This window comes from Taurulus bubalis (assembly GCF_910589615.1).
Source record: "Taurulus bubalis genome assembly, chromosome: 7".
Taxonomy (NCBI): domain Eukaryota; kingdom Metazoa; phylum Chordata; class Actinopteri; order Perciformes; family Cottidae; genus Taurulus; species Taurulus bubalis.
This window is the reverse complement of record NC_136595.1, coordinates 22,912,335-22,932,966: the sequence shown is the minus strand read 5'-3', so window position 1 is coordinate 22,932,966 and position 20,632 is coordinate 22,912,335. Positions and strand designations below refer to the sequence as shown.

General features: G+C 44.6%; 1 protein-coding gene across 11 annotated transcripts in view; it reads right to left on the bottom strand.

The window, feature by feature from the left end:
• The window catches only part of ssbp4 (single stranded DNA binding protein 4), a gene marked incomplete at its 3' end in the record, with an annotated part of 87,750 nt that overhangs the window by 49,536 nt on the left and 17,582 nt on the right, over positions 1-20,632 (bottom strand). For all 11 annotated transcript variants that reach the window (XM_079220624.1, XM_079220621.1, XM_079220625.1 and 8 more), the window contains exon 4: positions 16,203-16,287. In XM_079220624.1, coding sequence (XP_079076750.1) covers positions 16,203-16,287 — 85 coding nt within the window. The remainder of the gene's footprint in view (positions 1-16,202; positions 16,288-20,632) is intronic.

Genomic DNA, 20,632 nt, shown 5'->3' with positions numbered 1-20,632 from the left:
GTTAAATTCTTGCCTCAAGTTTGGAGGAATGTCTCTGCACCTCATTGCTTAGTACCTGAAATCTCTGCCATGATTCTACCTTCTGTGATCTTGGTTCAAAGGCAACATTTATACTTTGATAACACCACGTAGATGATAGAAATCAGATGAGAACAAGTACAATTTCCCTCAGCTGCAAAACTTGATGGCCGTGTTTGTGCTGGGATATCATTAGAGTCATTGAGACAGGGTAGATAACGGAAGCAAGTATTATTATTTTTACCCCACAATATCCAGATTTTGGATAAGTGTTATTGGTCCCTTTGTCAAAAGGATGCTGACCGTTGCACTTTAATGTGGTCTTTTTGCAACATCACAGCTCAGAAAATGTTTCTAAAGATAGAAAGGTAATAGAAATATTTGGGGAATTTGCAAATATCCTACTTCAAAATGATAAAAGAAAGCACCAAATGGTTAAAATACAAAGTGTATGACCAACAAATGGTATTTTCAAAATCAGAAGTTTTTTGATACACTGATACACATTAATTCAGCAAAGAAGTCTTGTTCATCAACACATTTAAGAGATTTTACAATCTTAAAACTTGGAACTCAAAGCTAAAAGAAAACAACAAAAACACACACACACACGTGGACACATACAGCCGTACCCGTGTCCCACAAGACGTGATTGATGATTTCAGGAAGGGGCTCTTGGGCAGAGGAAGTCCAGTCTGGGTCAGACTTCATCCACACATCCAGGCATAAGTACCATCTGCATGCACTCACAAATCACACACACTCAAAAGTAGCCCCCCCACCCCATTACCCCCTACACACACACACACACACACACACGCACGCACACACAGGAACTCATTCCTATACCTCTTTTGACATGTGATACTGCTCCTCTCATGCTGTTTACTATATAACGTCTTTCCTCTGCCGTTAGACAGCAGTATGAGAGAGAGCAGGTGAGAGTGGGTGAGGTTGGGTGGGGTGGTGGGGTTTCGGGGGGTCCTGAATCAAGGTGTGCAGAGCGAATCAAGCTCCCCCGGCACAGTGTGCACACAGTTTTTAGGGCTTTGTGAGGCATTGTGGGCCAGCATGGGGGTGTTTTTGACAGCAGCCATTACAACAAATAATTGAACAGCAAATGAAAACAAATGATATGATTGCAGTGCGAATCCCAGCAGTCAATCCGCTATCTAGGTGGTTCCCATTTAAAGCCATTGATCAGCTTTACAACCTAAGTAGCTGGCCAGGAAACTAAATGGTGGCGATCAATGCTGTTTAACAGATTATTGACTGCTGACTGGTTGCCTGAGATCAAAATAGAGACAGAGGGATGAAGAAATAAGCAAATAGAGGAGTGGAATGAAAACACATGAAATTGGAATCGGTTCCTTTGCTTCAGTGATGATAAATGGGGAAAGAAAAACACTGAGACAGCAGAGAGCGGGGAGAAGGAGAGAGGTTGCATTTTTCGTGCGCGCGGCTGAATGTGCATGATCATGTGCATTTAATCAAGAAAGCAAGCGAGAAAGACTGGGGAAAAAAAGAAGAAGGAAGCCGGATAAGAGAGAAAGAAAGCTCCAGTTTGCATCCAGTCAGTGTTTTCTGAAGACGCTCTCGCTCGTCTCAAGCTTCACATGTGGCCAGATGTGGTCTGTCTGTGTGCTTCTCACACTCCCCGTGAAGCCTGCACACCTGAAAACTCCGCACATTAGTCAAGCTTTTTTGAAGAAGAAGAAAAACAAAACGGCTCAACAAGGAAGAACATCAGCAGAATCAGCCGGTACTTTTGTCCGTCGGTACTTCTGCGTTTCTTTGTTCAGCCGATCCTTGATGGAGCTTTTCAAGTGGCACGCAAGCTGGCACATCACAACAGACGCTCGCTCCGCAATTACATCCTTTTGACACTCTTTCGCGCGTGTTTCTACTGTTTGAACCAGACTTGGGCCACCCGTGGGCTCGTCGGGCCTTTTGGTCGTGGGGGAAGAGGGCTCGGGCTCCTGATTGGCTGATCACCTGACTTTTGTGATCATTAGATAATGAAAATGAGCATCAAGAGCAAAGTGGAGGCTGATTCTTCGTAAGATTGAGTTCAGTCCGAGCAGAGACAGTGACTAATGTGGAGTGACAGGGGGGAAACTTGCACTGACATCTATGTGTGTGTGTGTGTGTGTGTGTGTGTGTGTAAATAAATACTCAGAGTAGTGTGTTTCCATGGTGACTGGGACCCGATCATGGACTATATCGATGGACGACGCGTCCCCTCTTCCTCCCAATGTCCAAAAGTGAACTCAAGAAATCCCAGATACGGAAACTGCCATCTTAAGATCTTGACATTATTATCAAAATCCCGCCTTCACACCCGCCCAAGCCAATCACGTGCCGAGCTCGACCCACGGCTTGTTAGCGTGAGCGACATGGCTGATACGCTAGCACCACATTGGCGGTGACACCACAACTAAACAGAATATCTCTATGAATATGTTTGATACACGTTCTATTACACCGACTAGTGACGGTTATAGAAAGCTAAAGTTACTTCTCCTCTCTCGAACAATTCCTGAGCCTCCGGCTCCACAATTTTTTTGTTTGGCCCCTGTCCAATGTGCTAACATGGAGGGGGCGGGGTTTATAACCCATTCTGCAGCTAGCCGCCAGGAGCCAATGAAGACGTTTTGGCTTCTGTAATGTTGTCGATGTTTATTAAATATGTCACGTTCATGTGCGTTTGTACCAGTTGCATGTAGATTGTTGTTGGGCCTTAGATTTGGCTTCATTTGTGATCGTTGTCTAGCTCTATTTCCGTCTACATTTCCTCAATTTTAGTTTAAAACAATATACCGTTTGTGCTTTGAAACAGCAAGAAGTGGCCACGCTTCAGTGAATCCCTGTGTGCATGTGTGAGTGTGAATACAGACGTAAATATGGCCGTAGTAGATGTGTGCCTTTGAGAATGTGTGTGCGTGCGACTGTGTTTGTGTGTCTCCCTGCCTGCATCTCTGTGTGCGTGTGTGTGTGTGTGTGTGTGTGTGTGTGTGTGTGTGTGTGTGTGTGTGTGTGTGTGTACACTCCCCTTGCCTTTTCTCAGTTCAGCAGAACCTCATTAATTCAGCAGGAATGGAAATCATTTCTGCACAGGAGACAGAAAGAGATGGAGAGGAAGACACGTAGAAGGGTGGGGGTGGTGGTGCTGTGTGTGTGTGTGTATGTGGTGTGTGTTATTGAATACTAAAATGTCTTCATCTTTTTATACTAAAAGTAATTCTATTAAAAAATAACATTTCTGGGGTAAATAGCGCAATGAATTAATCTATTAATCTCATAGGGAATTCATCACATATTTGAATGTAATCTAATCATAATTGTGTTACGTTGCAATTTAGTCATTTGGTTGACACATGTGTCCATTAATCTCAGCCTTGATTTATCTAGATGGAAATCCCATAAGGTTTATACAGTATGTTCTTAAACACAAACAAATAGACCGGACAAACAACCAAATATAGCAAACGTCCAGATGGATACATTAATAAAAAGGTAATCTTCCTTATGTAGCGGCAGATCAGAACAGAGCCTCCTCCATCCCTCCCTCACTCCCCTCCTTCTGCCATCCCACCATCCTGCAGCCCGCCACTAGACAATATGGAGCAGACAGTAATCTGGCCATGCACTGAAGAGATTACAGCATCCAGCAGAACAGTACAGCACAGAAGAGAGCAGCTCAGTTCAGAACAGCATGGCTTTCCTCGCACAGAGCAAGAAACTCGAGCCGACACAAAGCAGGAATCTATCGTCCGTCCAACCAGACTGAGCTGCTCTGACTGTTCCCAGAAAATCTCTCTCTGGTCGCCCTCACACTTGCAGAGCGTTGGCTGCTTTGCGCACCCTTCTTCAGTGAAAGCTGACCTTTTCAGAGTGCAGTGCAGTGCAGTGGATCTCTCCATTCCAAATGTCACTTTTTACAGAAAAGAAGTGATGGGAAAATAAGAGATCAGATGGCACAGGCAGGACACGTAAAAGGAATAACAGATGTACAGGATGTGAGCATGTTTGAGAACTTTTGGCCGTTGGATTTTCCATTTTCAATGGATGCAAACATACATATGTGAACGCACGCCGAAGCTTAAACAAGCACAAACATTCAGTCAATAACGAGACAGATGTGCTGCCCTATTTATCCGCTGAACTTAATCATGAGAGATATAAATAACTGATCTTAAGGCTTACATGCAGACAGCAGGTTGGAAGTTCACACGTTGCAGTTGTTACTAAGTACATGATGTGGATTTGGGGATTTTCTGGCCTTCTCAGAAGAATTAACCCCTAATGGCAGCCTTTGACGCCACGCTGACCTTAAGGCGGGCTAATAGCTCACTCTGGAGGAAACTTACGTCACAAACGAACATGCACACACATTAATATATAACACATGTATATATATTTTAATATCTTTCCTGTGCAAAAGATGAAATCCAAGGAGAAGCATGAGTACGGAGAGGGAAGATCTTCACAGTGATACTTTTTCATTTAAAAAAACTGCTTTAATAATAAACTTGAAGTGATGGTTTGGATGTTTAGTTCGGGGTGAATGAGCAACTTATCCACAGTCAGTATATCGCCTAAAGTACTGAAACATGTACTGCTGTAGAAGGGGGCATGGGGAGAACATATTTTAGCTATCTAAAAGAAAGACCTAGAAAAATCAATATCAGTTCAAGAATAAGCTATACTTAGTATTTTCATCGGTTTGCCTTGCTGTGGGACCAATATAGTCTACGTTTCCAACGAGGATCTGTATCCGTTAGCTATGCTCTCATCAAAGCCACAAGACTCCACTGAAAACAGTAATTTAACCTTCCAGAAAACGGTCTAGTTGCTGGTCTACATCTGCCTTGACTGTGCCATCGTGTGACTTATGTTCCTTCGGATTTAACAAACAAACTGATCGAGGCAGCGGGAGACCAGCAACCCCACTGTGTGCCGCTGAGTAAAAAGTACTGTTTTCTTTCAACGGAGTCTGGTGGCTTTGGCCGGAGCATTGATGGATACAACGGCTTCAGTTCCTTGTCAGAAATGTCAAGGTAAAATGGTGAATTGCTTTGTTCACCCTGAACCGGGGGTGCCAACCGTCACCTACTGGTGATGATTATCACTGTGGATAAGTGACTCAAAAGCCCCCAATTTCAAAACAGCCAAACTATCCCATTAATTTAACAATATCTCTTATAGAGTTCAGAGAGCACTATCTCATTACTCCTTCCAAATAATTTCGAGGTTGCAAATGGTTGTCACAAGGTTACTGCAATAACTGACAGGCGCCCTCGTCCTAATTGAGTCTAAACATGTACCTTTCATCTTGTACTCAATGCAGGGAGTACAAACTCAAATCTAGTGACAGTTTAAATTTCTTTTTAGAGTGAGCTGCTGTCCTCTTGAGTGAAAAAGGGGAAATTGTGAAGGTGGAACCAAGGGAGCGAGGTGGAGAACAGTGGGGTGCTCGCGGCTCAGGGTGAGAGCCTTGAGAAGGATTCTGTCCAATGGAAAGCAGGAGAGAAAGACACTCGGCTGGAAGATTAGAAAACAAACACGATGTTGAATTCAAACATTCAAATGAAAGAAAGCAATGAACTTGGCCAGTTTATCTTCCCTTTAAGATCTTCCCTCTTCAGTTTCAACCAAGAAGACAAAAGCCTAATGATGGACCGATATAGAGGGTGGGAACACAAGAGGGAAGCCTGAAACCTACATTTAAACAAACCCGCAGCTGATTTGAATGATTCTCTATATTTGTCTGTTTGCATTTCATGTGCATTTTGGTTTCCGATACACGTAGAAAGGAAACTCTGTAGTGCACAGAAGTGAACTGGCCAGCAGCTACACACACACCTCTGCAGTGTTAGAGAGCAAAAGAGGAGCCACAAAGGTGCAGAGTTAGACAGTTGAGGTGCAACGATCGAGGGAAGGAAGAGAGATGTGGATACGATCAAAGCGTAGTAGCAGAGGAAGAGACCAAAGAAAATGACGACGGTTAAAGGTGCACTGAGAGTGGGATGAACAGATGACGGTGTAGTAATAAAGGGGGGGGGGGGGGGGGGTTCTGAGGGTGCGACAGAAGAGAGAGAGAGGAGCTGGAGGAGCCAGGTGTGGCAGCAGCCACAGAGGTAATCAGTGGGCCAATGGGGAGTCATTCCACTCAGAGTGAACGGGCTGCCCAAGTACCTGGAATAAAAATAATCATTACACTGCATTAAAGTCACTGTCTGTAAATATACCCTGGGCAGCAGTAAAGCACGCTCACTGTGGCCCCCGCCATCAGGACAGTTGCACACCTTAACGCACATGCATGAGCATATGTAAAAAAAAAAACACGCGCGCATGCAGAGAAAGCTCAAATGCAAATATTTGTGAGGATGTGCAGCGCGACTCGGGTGAGAAACTCCGCGGCTCCCCTGCTGATTCTGTGCATTTATCCCGTCATTACAAAGACAAGCTTTTCACAGAAACAAACTGTTCTCCAAATATAACTCGACCAGCTCAAAGCACATTCATTATCCCCCATATAACTTATAAGTGTTATTTTAGAAACTGTAAAAACCTTGACAGAGGCTTGAACTGGATCTCCCTCACACATTTATTCTGCTTCTCGGTTATTACTGCCTTTGGAAAGAAAAAGAAAAAAGGGGATTAAGTCTGCATTTAGGTGAATTTGAATTGCAAATAAGGCTTTGTAATTGTTTTAGTCTTAAATCCTAGCAGGGAGGGCCTCAGTGTGCCGCAAAGTTGAGACTGGCGAGCATCTCCGGCATTCATCTGAGGAAGGACTGTGTTTGTTTCACCACTCGGTTCAATGAGACTTAATAAGCAGGGTGTCCGATCAGCACCACACACACACACACACAAACACACACGCGCAAACACACTTCTGCACACACGCTTTAACTCATGGGCTCATTGATAGAGCGGCCAGTTTATTTTGGTTGGGAGTTTGGGTGCCCAGCTGGTACTTGAGACTGGTTAGACTGGCAGAGCTGAGCAACAGACAGCAGACACACACACACACACAAACACACACACGTTCACACACATTCATGCACACGCTGTGCCAGGGACACACTGTGCCAGGCTGCGACGTTTGCCAGCTACAAGTCTGCCCACTGCCACAAAGACGGGCAGCGGCAAAGGAGAAAGGGCAGTACAAAGTGTGTGCATGAGTGTGTGTGTGTGTGTGCGACGAGAAGGATTGTGAGAGTGGACAAAGACGTGAGGAAGAAAAGAACAAGGAGTGCCACAGACTTCTAGAGAATAGGGTTGTTGTCGTGTTTAAAAGGATGGAACTCAAACTCAAGTGTCCAGCAGAGGAGCAGCCCTGACTTGAGGGACGAAGGGAAGCGGAAGTTACTTTTTTTTTTGGGCAATTACTCAAAGCAATCTAAATCTCCTGCATTTGCATTTTAAGTTGTTCGAAACCCCCAAGTGAGAGTACTGCAACATGTAAATATAAGCACGCAACAGGTAGAATAATCAAGCAAACTAGCGAGAGGGGGAGTAAAAGCTGCAATGTTTGCTCGCCGAGAAACAAGTCATCAAGCGCCCGCTAGTGATGTCGTGCGGCCATTTTTGGTTGACCACAACAGTCAAAAGCACCAACTACACAATCAGTGTTGTGTGTCGGCGGCGGCGGTGCAGGGTAACACCTTGAATTGAAACAAGCACGGGGAGGTTTCACCACAAGAGTGAGAAAGGTGGTGAGAGAGGAAGCTCTGCTATCTACAAAGACTCACACAAAACGCCCGGCCCGCTCAGTTTTTACACATTCTGGTGGCTTTTCTCACCGAAGCGTCTCTGAGCATCGTGACCCGACTGTCCTGCAACCAGTAAAGTCGTCCCAGGAAACAGCGCCGAATTACAACTTCCGGGTCCCTCACATGATGCAAGTAGGCTCAAAAATACTTTTCCAGTATATTTATTCTGTGAAAGAGACATCTGTAAATCCAATATATTTTTTGGAGGTAAAAAAAAATTTTGTACAGCCGGCCACTTAAAGCCCTTTAATAGGTTCAGACAACTTTCCTTTCTGCAGCACGTATATGATTTCAATATTTGTATTTTACTCATTATTATTCAGTGGGTTATATTTTCCATCTTGTGTTTTGCATTCTAGGTATTATACAATATTAATTTTAAACTACGACCTTCAATCCCTGTTTTTATGTTCAACCTGTGTCTATTTTCCTTTCTTGTAAAGCACTATGTGTTGCATCTCTTGTATGAAAGGTGCTACACAAATTAAGTTTATTATCATAAGAAATATTATAATAATTGTTATTAATAAAAATAGGATATATATATTTTACTATTATAATACGTCCCATGTTATATCTCATATGTGTGGATTGCTGAACACACACACATACACATAATATATAAAAAGTACTGCATACATGTGTACATTAGTTTTTTCTCTCTCTTGTGAGTGAAAATCTTGATCTCAGACGTCGTGACTCCCGTTTTAATCCATAATCTTGCAGCTTTAAAAGTGTCCTCAGACACTTTCACAGAACGTCCCACTTCTTTATTTCCTCCACTTGCACATTTTGCCAAACACTAAATTCCTTGGCGGTCAGTTAACGCGCGCTGCTGGACCTGTACAACGGCAAGCAATCAAGCTCGACTTTAAAAAAAAATCAAACTTGTCTCATATTATGTTCAGCACAGCAGCAGATTTAATTTAAGGACTGGGCGGTAAAAAGAATGAAATGGCTTCACAACTCCCAGAGTGAACCAACAGGAGTGTGTGTTTAACAGATAGGTTTCGCTCCCTGGGACCTGCCTGACAATCCTCGTAACCATCGTCAGTGTTTTAGACCTAATGAGGAACGGCAGTAATGGAGTGCTGCTCCAAGCTCTGGAAGGAGAGAACAGGGAGCTTCTCAGCAAGTTGAAACAGTCAAACGCTCACAAAAGTGACCTTGCATTGCTGGACCACTATACCAGGTCGGTCGGCACCTCTCCCCACAGAGTCAGGACACAAAGTTATAAAAACACAAAGTCAGCAAGTTGCCAATATAAGCAGAAGCAAAACACAGCAGAAGCGTCGTAATTGCAGTAATTTATGCCGTTTTGCTCAAGACTGAATCTCTTTACACAATGGATAAATGGATACTGTAAGTGGATGTGGTTTGGGAGTCACCAGTGTCGGTGAACTTCAAAGACGGGGAGAGAGAGAGAGAGAGAGAGAGAGAGAGAGAGAGCATTTTTATGTAGATGTGTGAGCACAGCCAGGAGAAAACCCCACAGACGAGACGCCACAGACAAGAAACACCTCTGGCATGGAAGGTCGCCCTTGAACTTCCAACCCCCTTACAAATTGCTCACTTCAATTCTCCACAGTAAACCGCTTTACTGTCGAGGCGAACAAGTGATGAATGTTGTTGTTCTTTTTAAATTATTGAACCATAATCTATTTCCTGGAAAAGGACTAAACTGAAACAGAATTGGCAGCGTTCACCTCCTAGTTTCTCCGGGACAGAGATAAACAAATGCCCCCGAGGAGTTCCCACTATTTCCCAGAATGTAGTATTCGTTTAAAGCGTGCGTTTAAATTTTATGGATGATGATGTTGCAACTAAGAGGGCATTCATGGGTAACTGGGTTAGGGAAATTAAATGGGACTGAGGGTTGGAAATCTGCATGCAAGGAGGGAAAGTGAACGCTGCAGGGTTTTTTTGGCTTCTGCAATAACTTTGCTCAGGCGGCTTTCGTGGCGTTTACGCTGCTCCGGCTAGCGACATGCACGGCGTCGCTAGTACCAAAAGTCAGATGAACTATGAAAAAGGCTTAAAAGAAAAGTCCCCGGCGTCACCTCTTTCTTCCTGCACGGCGATGCACCCCGCCCCTCTTCTCCAACTCCCTCCTGCTTCCTGCCTCATGTGTCCTCCTCCTCGTCCCTCCCGCCGCTCCTCTTTCTGTCCCTGATTTGTTGTCTCCATCTGTCCGTCTTCATGTCCGTCTCTGTCAAACACAGATCCAGGAGCTCGCGCTCGCGGGAGCCGAGATCAAATGCTAAACCGCGGCACATTTTAAGCTCGCCCAGAATGAACCTGTGAGGGAGGGAATCATAAACAATATTTGATCTTCCGCTTCTGTCACTTCCAGACCTCCAGCCGAACACACACACACACACACACACACACACACACACACACACACACACACACACACACACACACACACACACACACACACACACACACAGCTTGAGGGTAGCACTTTCAGGCTTTGTTGCTTCCCTCAGATAGGAGAAAGGTATACACACGGACCGAGGAGCCAACTGGCCTTTTTTCATTTAGACGGCAGCGACGGTAAACAACGGAACACAAAGACAGCGTCATCGCGCTCAACGCCCGTCTGCCTGCAGCCTGCACCCCACGCGCCGTTTGATATAAAAAGACGACACAGACGCAAACGGAGGAGGTGAGGAAGGTGGGAGGGAGAGATGGAAAGACAGAGAGAGAGACGGACAGAAAAATGGAGACACAACGTTGTGGCATGCCTTTCGTGTGTGTGGGCTATATTTAAACGGAGAAACGGCCAGGAGAATAAAAGAGGACATCGCCGTGCCAACGCTGACTCCATTCCTCTGCTGCCTCTTTTCTCTCCATCCCTCCGTCCGTACCTACTCTGCCTGTATTATGGGTGTTATTATTATTCCTGCATGTCGTCATGTCGCCCCCGCTTCTCTCCTTCCCCCGAGCAAGAAAGCGGGCACTGCTGGCACCTAGCCAGATTACCCAATCAATCTCCTCTGAGAGAGGGGGAGGGATGCGAGAGGAGAGGTGGAGGGAGGGAGGGAGGGGAAAGGAGAGAGGGGGAGGATCAGAAAGAGAGCATGGAACAGAGAGGAAAGGAAAGAAAGAGCGACGGGGGGGGGGGGGGGGGGGGGGGGAGCAGGGAAAACAGTGCAGGATGAGTAAATTCTGTCTTTCGAAAAAAAAAGAAGGACAGAGACAAAGACAGCTATGAAAGGAAAGGAAGGGCTTCAGCAGACGTGTGGCGGTGAAAGTAAGGCGAGTGAGCACCTGGTGCGGCAACACAGGGAGTTGTGGGGATGGAAAACACACACCAAATCACACACAAAGCCCAGACAAAGGCTCGGCCATCAGCGGTTGTTTACAGAGCGCAGCTCCTCCCCTCGTGCCACCTGTTACTGTGGTCCAGCCGAACAAATGTTTAACCCTCTCAAAGAATCCCCGGGCAACAGCCAACAGAGCACCTCCGTCCACCTCTCTGTCGGCACACTGCATGCTGGGAACAGAGCGCATTAAGAGGCTGCAACTTCTTTCCATTGTTTTTCTCCCTTTACATTCATTTATTCCGAACTGAAACGATTAGTCGATTCTTCAATTGGTCGATGGACAGAAAATTCATCAGCAACAATTTCGATTTATTTAACTGATTCAGTCGTTTTTCAGGCAAAGCAGCTTGTGACAGCATATCAAATGTGGATATTTACTCCTTTTGTTGTTTTTAATGAAAGAAAACGTCAAATCTTTTGGGTTTTGTTCTGACAAAACAAGACATTTGTTGACGTCATCACCGTCTGGGAAATTGTGATGGGCATGTTTCACTACTTTCTGACATTGTGTGGACAAAGTGATTATTAATGATGAATGTAATAATAATAGTTGCAGCGCTAAATTCATTTAAACATCTTTTAGTCTACAAATATCCGCACCCAACCCATTTTTGCAGAGCCCAATATGACGTATTCAATGAGGGCGATGTGTTAATTCATATCTCGAAAACGATATATAGCCCCATATAGAATTTTTTCTGGTTATTCCAAAAGTAAAAAGTCTATGAATTAACCACATGGTAAAGCCTATTTTTGTATTTTCTAATTTAATTAAGAACTTGAGTGCAAAGTGAACACTTTTAAGTGAAATGATAGAGAATTATTAAAAATATATTTCAAATCTGGATAATTTTTTACATGCAAACACAGATACAGAGTTATCCAATTAAGGCAATTGGGTGATTCATCTGAGTTTGATTTCCTGAGTGAAAGATGATAAGTTATCATATTGAATTACCACCCAGACTTAGTTACAATTGCTCATTTTATCTAGAATGATACAATTTACAATGACAAGACAAACTCATTAGGCTCTCATTTGGGAAGCTGAAATGAACATTTGGCCTTTTTGCCTGACTTAAACAATGGAATAATTATAATTTCATCACCATTTTCAGATCAAATTCACCAATGGATTCACACGAAAGTTTCTCCAACCGCAATCTCTTCTTGAAGCTTCACAGAAGACGTCTCCATGCCCTTATTCGACTCTTCCATCTCAACCGTCACGACAGTTCTCGTCAGCCAGCGGAGAGGCGAGTGCCGTCCGTGAAGCGCTGCGCCGGGAATGACGCACTTGTGGCACTAAATCTGTGGCACTCCGCAGGCGGTGAACCTGGATTGTCACGAATCGCAGATGTTTAGGGTTGCAACCTCTGGCTGGGGCAAAGCGAAATGTCTGCAACAACAAGGCCGAGTGTATCCATTCCTGAAAGACTGTTTGTCTGTGATTGCGAGTGCGTGCGTCCATGAGTGTGTGTGTGTGCAGCGAAAACAGAGACTCATTCTTCTGCCTGCTTTAATGTGAGCAAGAGTGTCTGTGTGTGTGTGTGTGTGTGTGAACAAGCGTGCCTCCTCGCTCGTCAATATGTATGCTTTCTTCATCACAAAAGCTCTCGTCCTTTAATCATTAATATTGAGTTACTAAAGACGTGCCATGTTCTGATAATCAAACACGTCTCCTCAACAAAGTGTTCTTTTGAGGAACATCCAAATTCGAGCAGAAAAGAAGGCCGCAAGACGCCCCGGATCTCTTTTAGGAAATAAACATGATGAAACGGCGACGTGAAGAGGAAGGACAGAAACACAACTCTGACAATTAAGACGACAAGAGAGACCACTTAAATTACTTTACAGGGGTACAAGAGTGTTCCCGCTCTTTATGATACCGCATCATCTCGCTTATTTTTTTTGTCTTGCATGCAAAGTGTGGGTCTGTGATATGCACACAAGCGTGCCTGCATGTGTGAGTGTTTACGCGCGGGTTTCGAGTGGCTATGATAGCAGAATCGCCATCCAGGGGTGAAGCCGAGCAGCGATCCAGCCAGTCGGAGGCCTCCAGTTCTGGGAGCGTGGCCAGGGCTCCAATCCCACCACATTCCCCTGGATTAGCTGTCAACCAGTCCCCCAGATCTGAGGATTAGCACATTATATACCATTATCTTTCCCAAACTGGAGAGTCCACAAAGTCGACATCATCGCTCACGATGGAGGCCAGTAGGACAGGGCTGAGTAAGAGGTGCCTTCAAACCGGGCCAAATGGAGCCAAACTGAGCCGAGCCAAACCAAATCTGTAACTAACACTGTGCGCGGGGGCTCAATGTTGCCTAGCAACCACATCGGTTCCAGGAAACAAATAAGCGAACTGCGTTTTCTAAATAGCAGTTTTATAGCACAGCAGCGCTGAGATTTTCGTTCCCCCCCACCCCACCTCATTTCAATCCACAACAAACTGCCGTTGCTAGCATGAGACCACAAATTATAAAGAAAATAAAACATTAATAAAATCAAAACCAATCTCGATTTTATCTCGCAACGCATTCCTCGTTCCCTGCAACGACACACACATAGAGACGGGCGGGTGCGACTCCTGGGAGCCGTGTTGTTTTTCACTCTGTGATCCGGGGGGAACCGGCGGGAATGAGGGAGTCGTTATCAGCAAGGGGCCGCGATAGAGACTTGATCGGGCCGCTGGTCTGCGGGGACCGAGGAGCCAGAGTTAATCAGAGAGAGACAGACCCTTCATCACCCCGGGGATTCACACGCCTCGACCCTGACACTCTCTTTCCTTCTCTCTGTCACACAAACACACACATACACACACTCTCTCTCTCTCGTAACAGTCACAAAAGCCCGCGTGCTCACACACACACACTTTCTCTCTTCGTGCTCACACACACACAAACGCGGCCTTTTACTGTTACCTCTGCCACACCCTCTGAGCATGAACACACACTTAATGGTTGAATCTTAAAAAGTTCCAGCATTTACATACAGTCAAAAAGGAGGAACAAGTGCAATATTCCTTTATTATATTTAAATAGCATCACTAAATAGCAGCGGACCCTCACTCACACTATGCAGCCAAACAGTGCTTAGAGAGGCATCACTTTATATTAACAGAGCAAACACATGAATCAGGATTAAAGTGTATAAACAAGATCTGGAACATTTTATAGAATATAGAATATTATAACTGGATCCCAACTAATTATTTAATGAATCATCTTAGTGTCAGCAACAGACAGGCAGACACCTCACACACTCCAACTTCCTGAACTTGAGCCGGGTCGAAGGTCAAACAACACTGTCTGATTCCTTCAACTACAACACACTAACGTTGTTTGTCTGTTAAAGACGAGCTCACCTCGCCTCATGACGTCCTCGTTTACTCCAATATATCACCTCCAACGCCAAGTCTTTGTTTCGTTCCGTCGTCGAATATACAGCAGCATTAGCGACCCTGACTGATTTACGCCGCCGGAGACTGAAGCACTTTTTGAAATGTGTCTTTTTTACGGCGGCAGAATTTGAAGCTTGATGTTCAGCCATATATTGACCAGGCCTGTCAAACCGGAGCCGTTAAAGAGCTGACACGCAGGTATCCAGCTGGCCTACCTCTGGAGAAAGGTGTAGGAAATTATATTGCATTTAGATTAATTAGACACAGTTGTCAGATTTAATTAACAACTAGGTTTAATTAACCATGTAATTAATCTTATGGCGGTCCGACACATGCACACACACACACACAGGGGTGGAGTAGACTCGTGGCCCACACACACATGCGTAGTACATGCACAACAAATGTAATCTGTTCAGCTGACAAGTGCTCACACTTTTGCTGTCAAACCTCATAAGAGAGTTCAACTGAATGGGTGAATGGCTGTGGGCTGAAACAGCCAGATTGAAATGGTGAGAATAGCACCTCTAATCCATTTCGGGTTCCTCTGCTGCCCAGGTGGAACGATTATCTAGTGGTCGAAGCCGTCTGTCCAGTCGACACCCTGACCGCCTGTGTAATCCTTATTCAAATACGTCCCGGGCAACACGTCGTGCGGACCGGCCAAGGAGGAGGACGTTCACGCTGAAGTGTAGAAATCTATTTAAAACCCAAACTGTCAGGGCCACAATCACACCAAAACGGTCATTTGCAATAATACGAGCAGAACTTTCAATTGTAGTGGATCCACTCACACCCAGCTTGTGTGTGTGTGTGTGTGTGTGCGTATGCGTGTGTTCAATAGGTTACTGATCAACTGCACGAGCTCTTCAGAAGATGAGAGGGTCAAGAGGGCCGCAGACCCTGACCTTTCATCGCCCGTCCAGCCCCCCTGCAACTGGAGTTGCTTGTCCAGCTCTAAATGTGTCCTCTGTGTACATGTATTGTTTGTGAATGTGTGTGTGTGTGTGTGTGTGTGTGTGTGTGTGTGTGTGTGTGTGTGTGTGTTAATGTGCTTGTGTGATCAGCCAGCTGCTTTATGTGCCGTGACCTTTGCTGAAGCCTTGAGTGGACCAATAAATAGCCAGGCAGCGCTGTGACCCTTCACCTCAGGCCGACAGTTTGGCTGAGACCTGAAGGGTCAGGGGTCGGCGTTTGAGGAAGTGCCGCCAGCAGCTGAGCTACAGGGTAGTGGGTACAGGGTGAAATGTGGCAGAAATGGCATGAAAATTCCAAGACGGACGTCTAAGGGCTTTCCCATAAAATATAGAAGCGGTGTTCATAGGTGTTGCATTTTTTAAAAGCACGCTACGTCAGACGTCTGGCTCACAGGCTGTCCCATGCAGAACGCAGGGCTGCAGCGGGCCAACCAGACATGTCAAAACAAGAAGCAGCAGCATTATCACAGGCGGAGCAGTCCCATCTCTCTGATGCACACCCTGTGTGTGCTCGTAGGTGCCCACACAAGCACGTGGGTCCATGTGGTGGGTGTGTGCAGGCTGCATTTGTGTGTGCAGGCTGCATTTGTGTGTGCAGGCTGCATTTGTGTGTGCAGGCTGCATTTGTGTGTGCAGGCTGCATTTGTGCCCCTGCTCGTACACAACTGGAGGGTTGGTTAAGTTCACTCACATAGTCATGGAAAGCCTTGGCCTCGCTGGAATGTTCACATGTCTCCCTCCGGTCCGGGGCAGCGCAGTACAGATCCCAGAATACACTGTGCACACAGGACAAGAGAGCGGGTTAGACACGGTGGATCCAGAGACATGTTATGTACCCGGTATGTGTGTTTCTGATGTGGAGATGGTTGAAATGAAGACAAGTTAGTGTGGTGAGGAAAAGTGGTTCAAGTGCATGATGGAGGTACAACATATAAAGCATGGCATGAAAAGGACACAAGTATAATACTAAAATTCCACCTTTTATACCCTTTTCTCTAAGTAATACAAACACATTTTTCAGTTTCTTTTACAAAGCAAGAGAATCATCTCTGAAACGGCATTCACAAGAGGGCCTTTTTGGGAGCTGACGAAGGTAAAATGACTCACTGGGAAACTCGTGCCAGTATCATTTGTACGTTTTTTTTATTAAAGCACAAGTCCAACTGTTACAGCAGCGTTAAATACTACCTCGTCATTAGCAGACAAACAAGAACTTTTCAGAAATAAAATAGATAGGAAGACGGTCTGAGCACAAGTTGGATTTACTGATTCAAAAAATGCCTTAAAAAGTAAGAGTGTGTGTCTGGGAAAGTAAAATCCAATTCAATTGGCAAAGTCATGATAGAATTCAGGAAACATCTGATTAAAGAGCATGTAAACAGGTACTGTAAGTAATTGATTTTAACTGTCAATGCCTGTCACAATAATAACTTTTGTTTGATAATATATTGTCCCAGAAATAATAACAAGAAACAATATATTTGTCCTTTTAAGATCATAAAAAGACACCAATATAATGATAATATACTAGCATAATAATGCAAGAACGCCCTTAATTAACCTTTCATTCTTACGAAAATTTAGAAAGTGGAGTAATGAAAAAAATAAAAATATCCTAGATAAATAAAACACAATCAAAAGAATAAATAAAATGGACTCTTGTGTTCTGTTAACAAAAATGTGAATCGGCTCGAAATTTCGAGCTCAGCAAAAGTGATCAAAGAGGTCGTGTCCATACAGTATATTGGACAATAAGTCAATCACAAAAATGATCAAGGTCATGTGCATACATCGTACAAAGGTCACACAGGTACAACTAACAATCAGTCATTATTGATGAACCTTATTTTTTTGTTTAATTGTTGGGTGAAAGTTCACATATTTATATTGCTTGCTTTGTCGAAGACCCAACGATATTTAGTTTACTATCATAGTGAATAGTGAAAACCAGTATACATTCACTTATGCCACTACAACAACTTCCTTTTTCTTTTCTTTTTTAAGATTATTCAAATAAATTGCTCTCAATTGCCTTTTCAATAATAGCCAAGGCATTTCAGCTCTACTTTACAGTTTTCGAATCAGAAAGCTATAGACCCAGTATTGGATACCAAGCCCTATTAAAAAGCCCTTTAAAAACAGGAACCCTGTACAGTCAGATTCCCGCTGGCCTCCAGTCCTCCAGAGAGCTTTTATCCCGGAAGGACGGGTCACCAAATGTTCCTCTCAATCTGCCCTGGCGACCTGCAAGTTATTGACCAATGAGCTGTGATTATGTTACTTACTGCCCAATCAGCCGTTCTCATATTAGTTAATTAGACCAATCGCGCTCCTTCAGGGCAGCAGGGGCCACCAGGTCCCACTCCAAATGGGCCCTTAATTACTGCACTGAAATGAAGTACCTGCTAAGCCGGTCCACAGTAAGGACTTCTACTTCTTCAAGATATTGATTTCATGGACAGCGTAGACATATCAAAAACAAAAAGAACTGCTGAACTCATTCTCGCTGTCATTTAAAAGGTGCAAATAAACTGTGACATGCGTTCTTTGTGCCGATGTCGGGGACAGCCGTGACACTTGATTTGACGGACTGAGAAATGGAGCAGAAAATATGAGCTGATTGCCCGTAAGTGTCTGAGAATCGCTCACTAGTATCCTGTCACATATCGGTCATTTTTCACTGAACAAGTAGTTTGATTATCATGGCTCAGTGCTATCATCTCCTAATTATGGTTTTTATAAAACATCCCTGATCACTGATCTGCACTCTCACTCGCGTTCTTTGGAGTTATTTGAGTGAGTTTGAGTCATTTATGTCATTTGAAGACACCGAGAAAAAACAAGAGTGAAACAATAGGTGTCCTGAAAAATCAAAAAAAGATATTTCAACCCGTCGGCACACGATACCAACCTCTCAAAGCATGTGAGCTACAATAGAAATGTGTTGGTAAAGTATTTCAAGATTAAAAGACAGAGTCGGTGCCCCGAGGCGTTCAGTGAACGCTGAGGTCCCCTCTAGACAAGGAGGGCGCTGAAGGAACAGAGAGGGACTGTTAAAAAAAAACGGCGGTGAACACATATGGCGCGCGTGTCGCGCTGCCCTTCTGTCCCTTGACAATAAAGCCAGCGTACATTATCATATCTATCGGTTGGTGTTAAAGAGATTGCTGCTCCGTCAGCAGCAGGGGCCGCGGGGGAAAAGGCTCGGCCATCGCAAATCCAATCAGCTCTCAGGGAAATGAAACGGAACGCAGGTTACAGTTTGTTGCCCGAAAAGACACAACCAGGTACAGGTGCGGAGGTGCAAAGGTGATCCAACATCTCACGGCCTGTGAAGTCTGAGATATATTGCGGTTTGAGCAGCTGACCCGCTTCTGTCTGAGCCACGCAGGGAAATCTCATTCTCTCGGCTGCGCTGCATAATCGGAAACAGGATCGCTGGCGGACCAGACTAAACGCAGAAAGCGAGACTTCCATTATTCTCGATCACTTTAGGTGCTTGACGCGGGACTCGTTCCTCTGTGGAGTTACAACCGAGCCGTTAGTTGTGAAAAGGTGTTGGATTAGCAGGCAGAATTACTCTAATGTTGTACTAATCAGGGGGGGGGGAAGAAAATCCATTTCATCTATGGCACCATCTAATGTATCACTGGGACTGAATCCAGGGGAAGGCTAGCTCTGATTTGACAATCCCACCCACATTTCCAGGAAAAAAGCTTTTGTCATAGTTGTTGTCTCTTTCTTTTCGGAGACACTAATCTTTAGAAATGATCTGGGAAGTCAAAATTTGCAGTTAATTAGCAACAGCAATCTGAGAGAAATCTTGTACTCTGCACACCCTTGTAATAGTAAATGTTCTATCCAATTATTTAATCATTTCAATCTAATCATCTCATCACGGGGAGCTCTTTATGGTGTTATGGGTAGCAACCCATGGTATTTGAGACACACAACTCTATATAGGAGAAAAGTTAAACCACACCTACTTTGAAGTCACGGGAGGAGATTTAAATTGCAGCTTGGGGTCATGCAAACTCTTCTTTTCATTCATTCAAATGAGAAACAAGGCTAAAAAAAGACATAGGAGCTGGCACTGTCAGCACACACACACCCACACACACCCACACACACACACTTTGTATCCAGAACAGAGGAGGAAGGGATTAGCGACCAGCCGTCCAGAAGAAGACAATTACTAAAATGAAATGCCATCATGATAATTGTTTGCAATTAACTGTGGCCTGACAAAGCCAGTGGTTACAATGTGCTTTCCCATTATAATAAGGAGTGTAAACAAAGACGCATAGAGACACACGGGCTGCTGGTTGCAGGTTTACATAAATCCTGCGCGCATCTTCAACCGGTGTGTAAGGAGAGACGGAAATATACATCAAGACCGAGATGGAGACAGCTGGAGATAAGGAGTCCGAAGAAAAGTTTCCGAGAGTCGGCCATGCTGCTTCTTATCAGAACAGGCTCCTCTTTAATGGGGTAAAATGCGGCAATCAAAGAGCGGAGGCGGGGAGACGCAACCCCTCCAGTTGTCTTTATTACCTTGACATCAGCCATCGTCCTGGTAGCAGCAATGCATCCAGCGAACGGGAGAAAAACAACAACACCACTGTGCCATGTAAATCAGGGACGCTCCCTTTGGGCTAATAAATAGAAACAGAGTGACGGCTTAAGAGGAGCCAACAATAAAATGAAGTTGTGCGTGTGTTGTTAAGATGTTCGCACATGCAGGTGGAGGAAATTCCTGCATTGAGGTGCACGGCGGAGACTTGAGAGACCTTCTGGCTCAGCCAAAGACTAAGTGCCCGTTCACAGGGTGAAGTGGCATTGCAAAATTAATCTACACACCATCGCAAAATAATAGGTGTTGCTGGAAGCTCGGTGATGTCGCGAATACTAACGCTCTTTGTCTGTAACCGGTGATCCTGTTACATCTACACATGTCTCCATGGCTGCGTCTCTTTTTGTGGAGCAGAGGTCATCTAAAATGACATGAGACAGTGTGATAGCTTCTTCCGTTCTGGACTTCAAGCTCTGCACGGGTTTACTTTGTGAAAGCGAATGCACTGATTTCAACAGCTGCGTCAAAATGAATTGATTTGGTCTTAA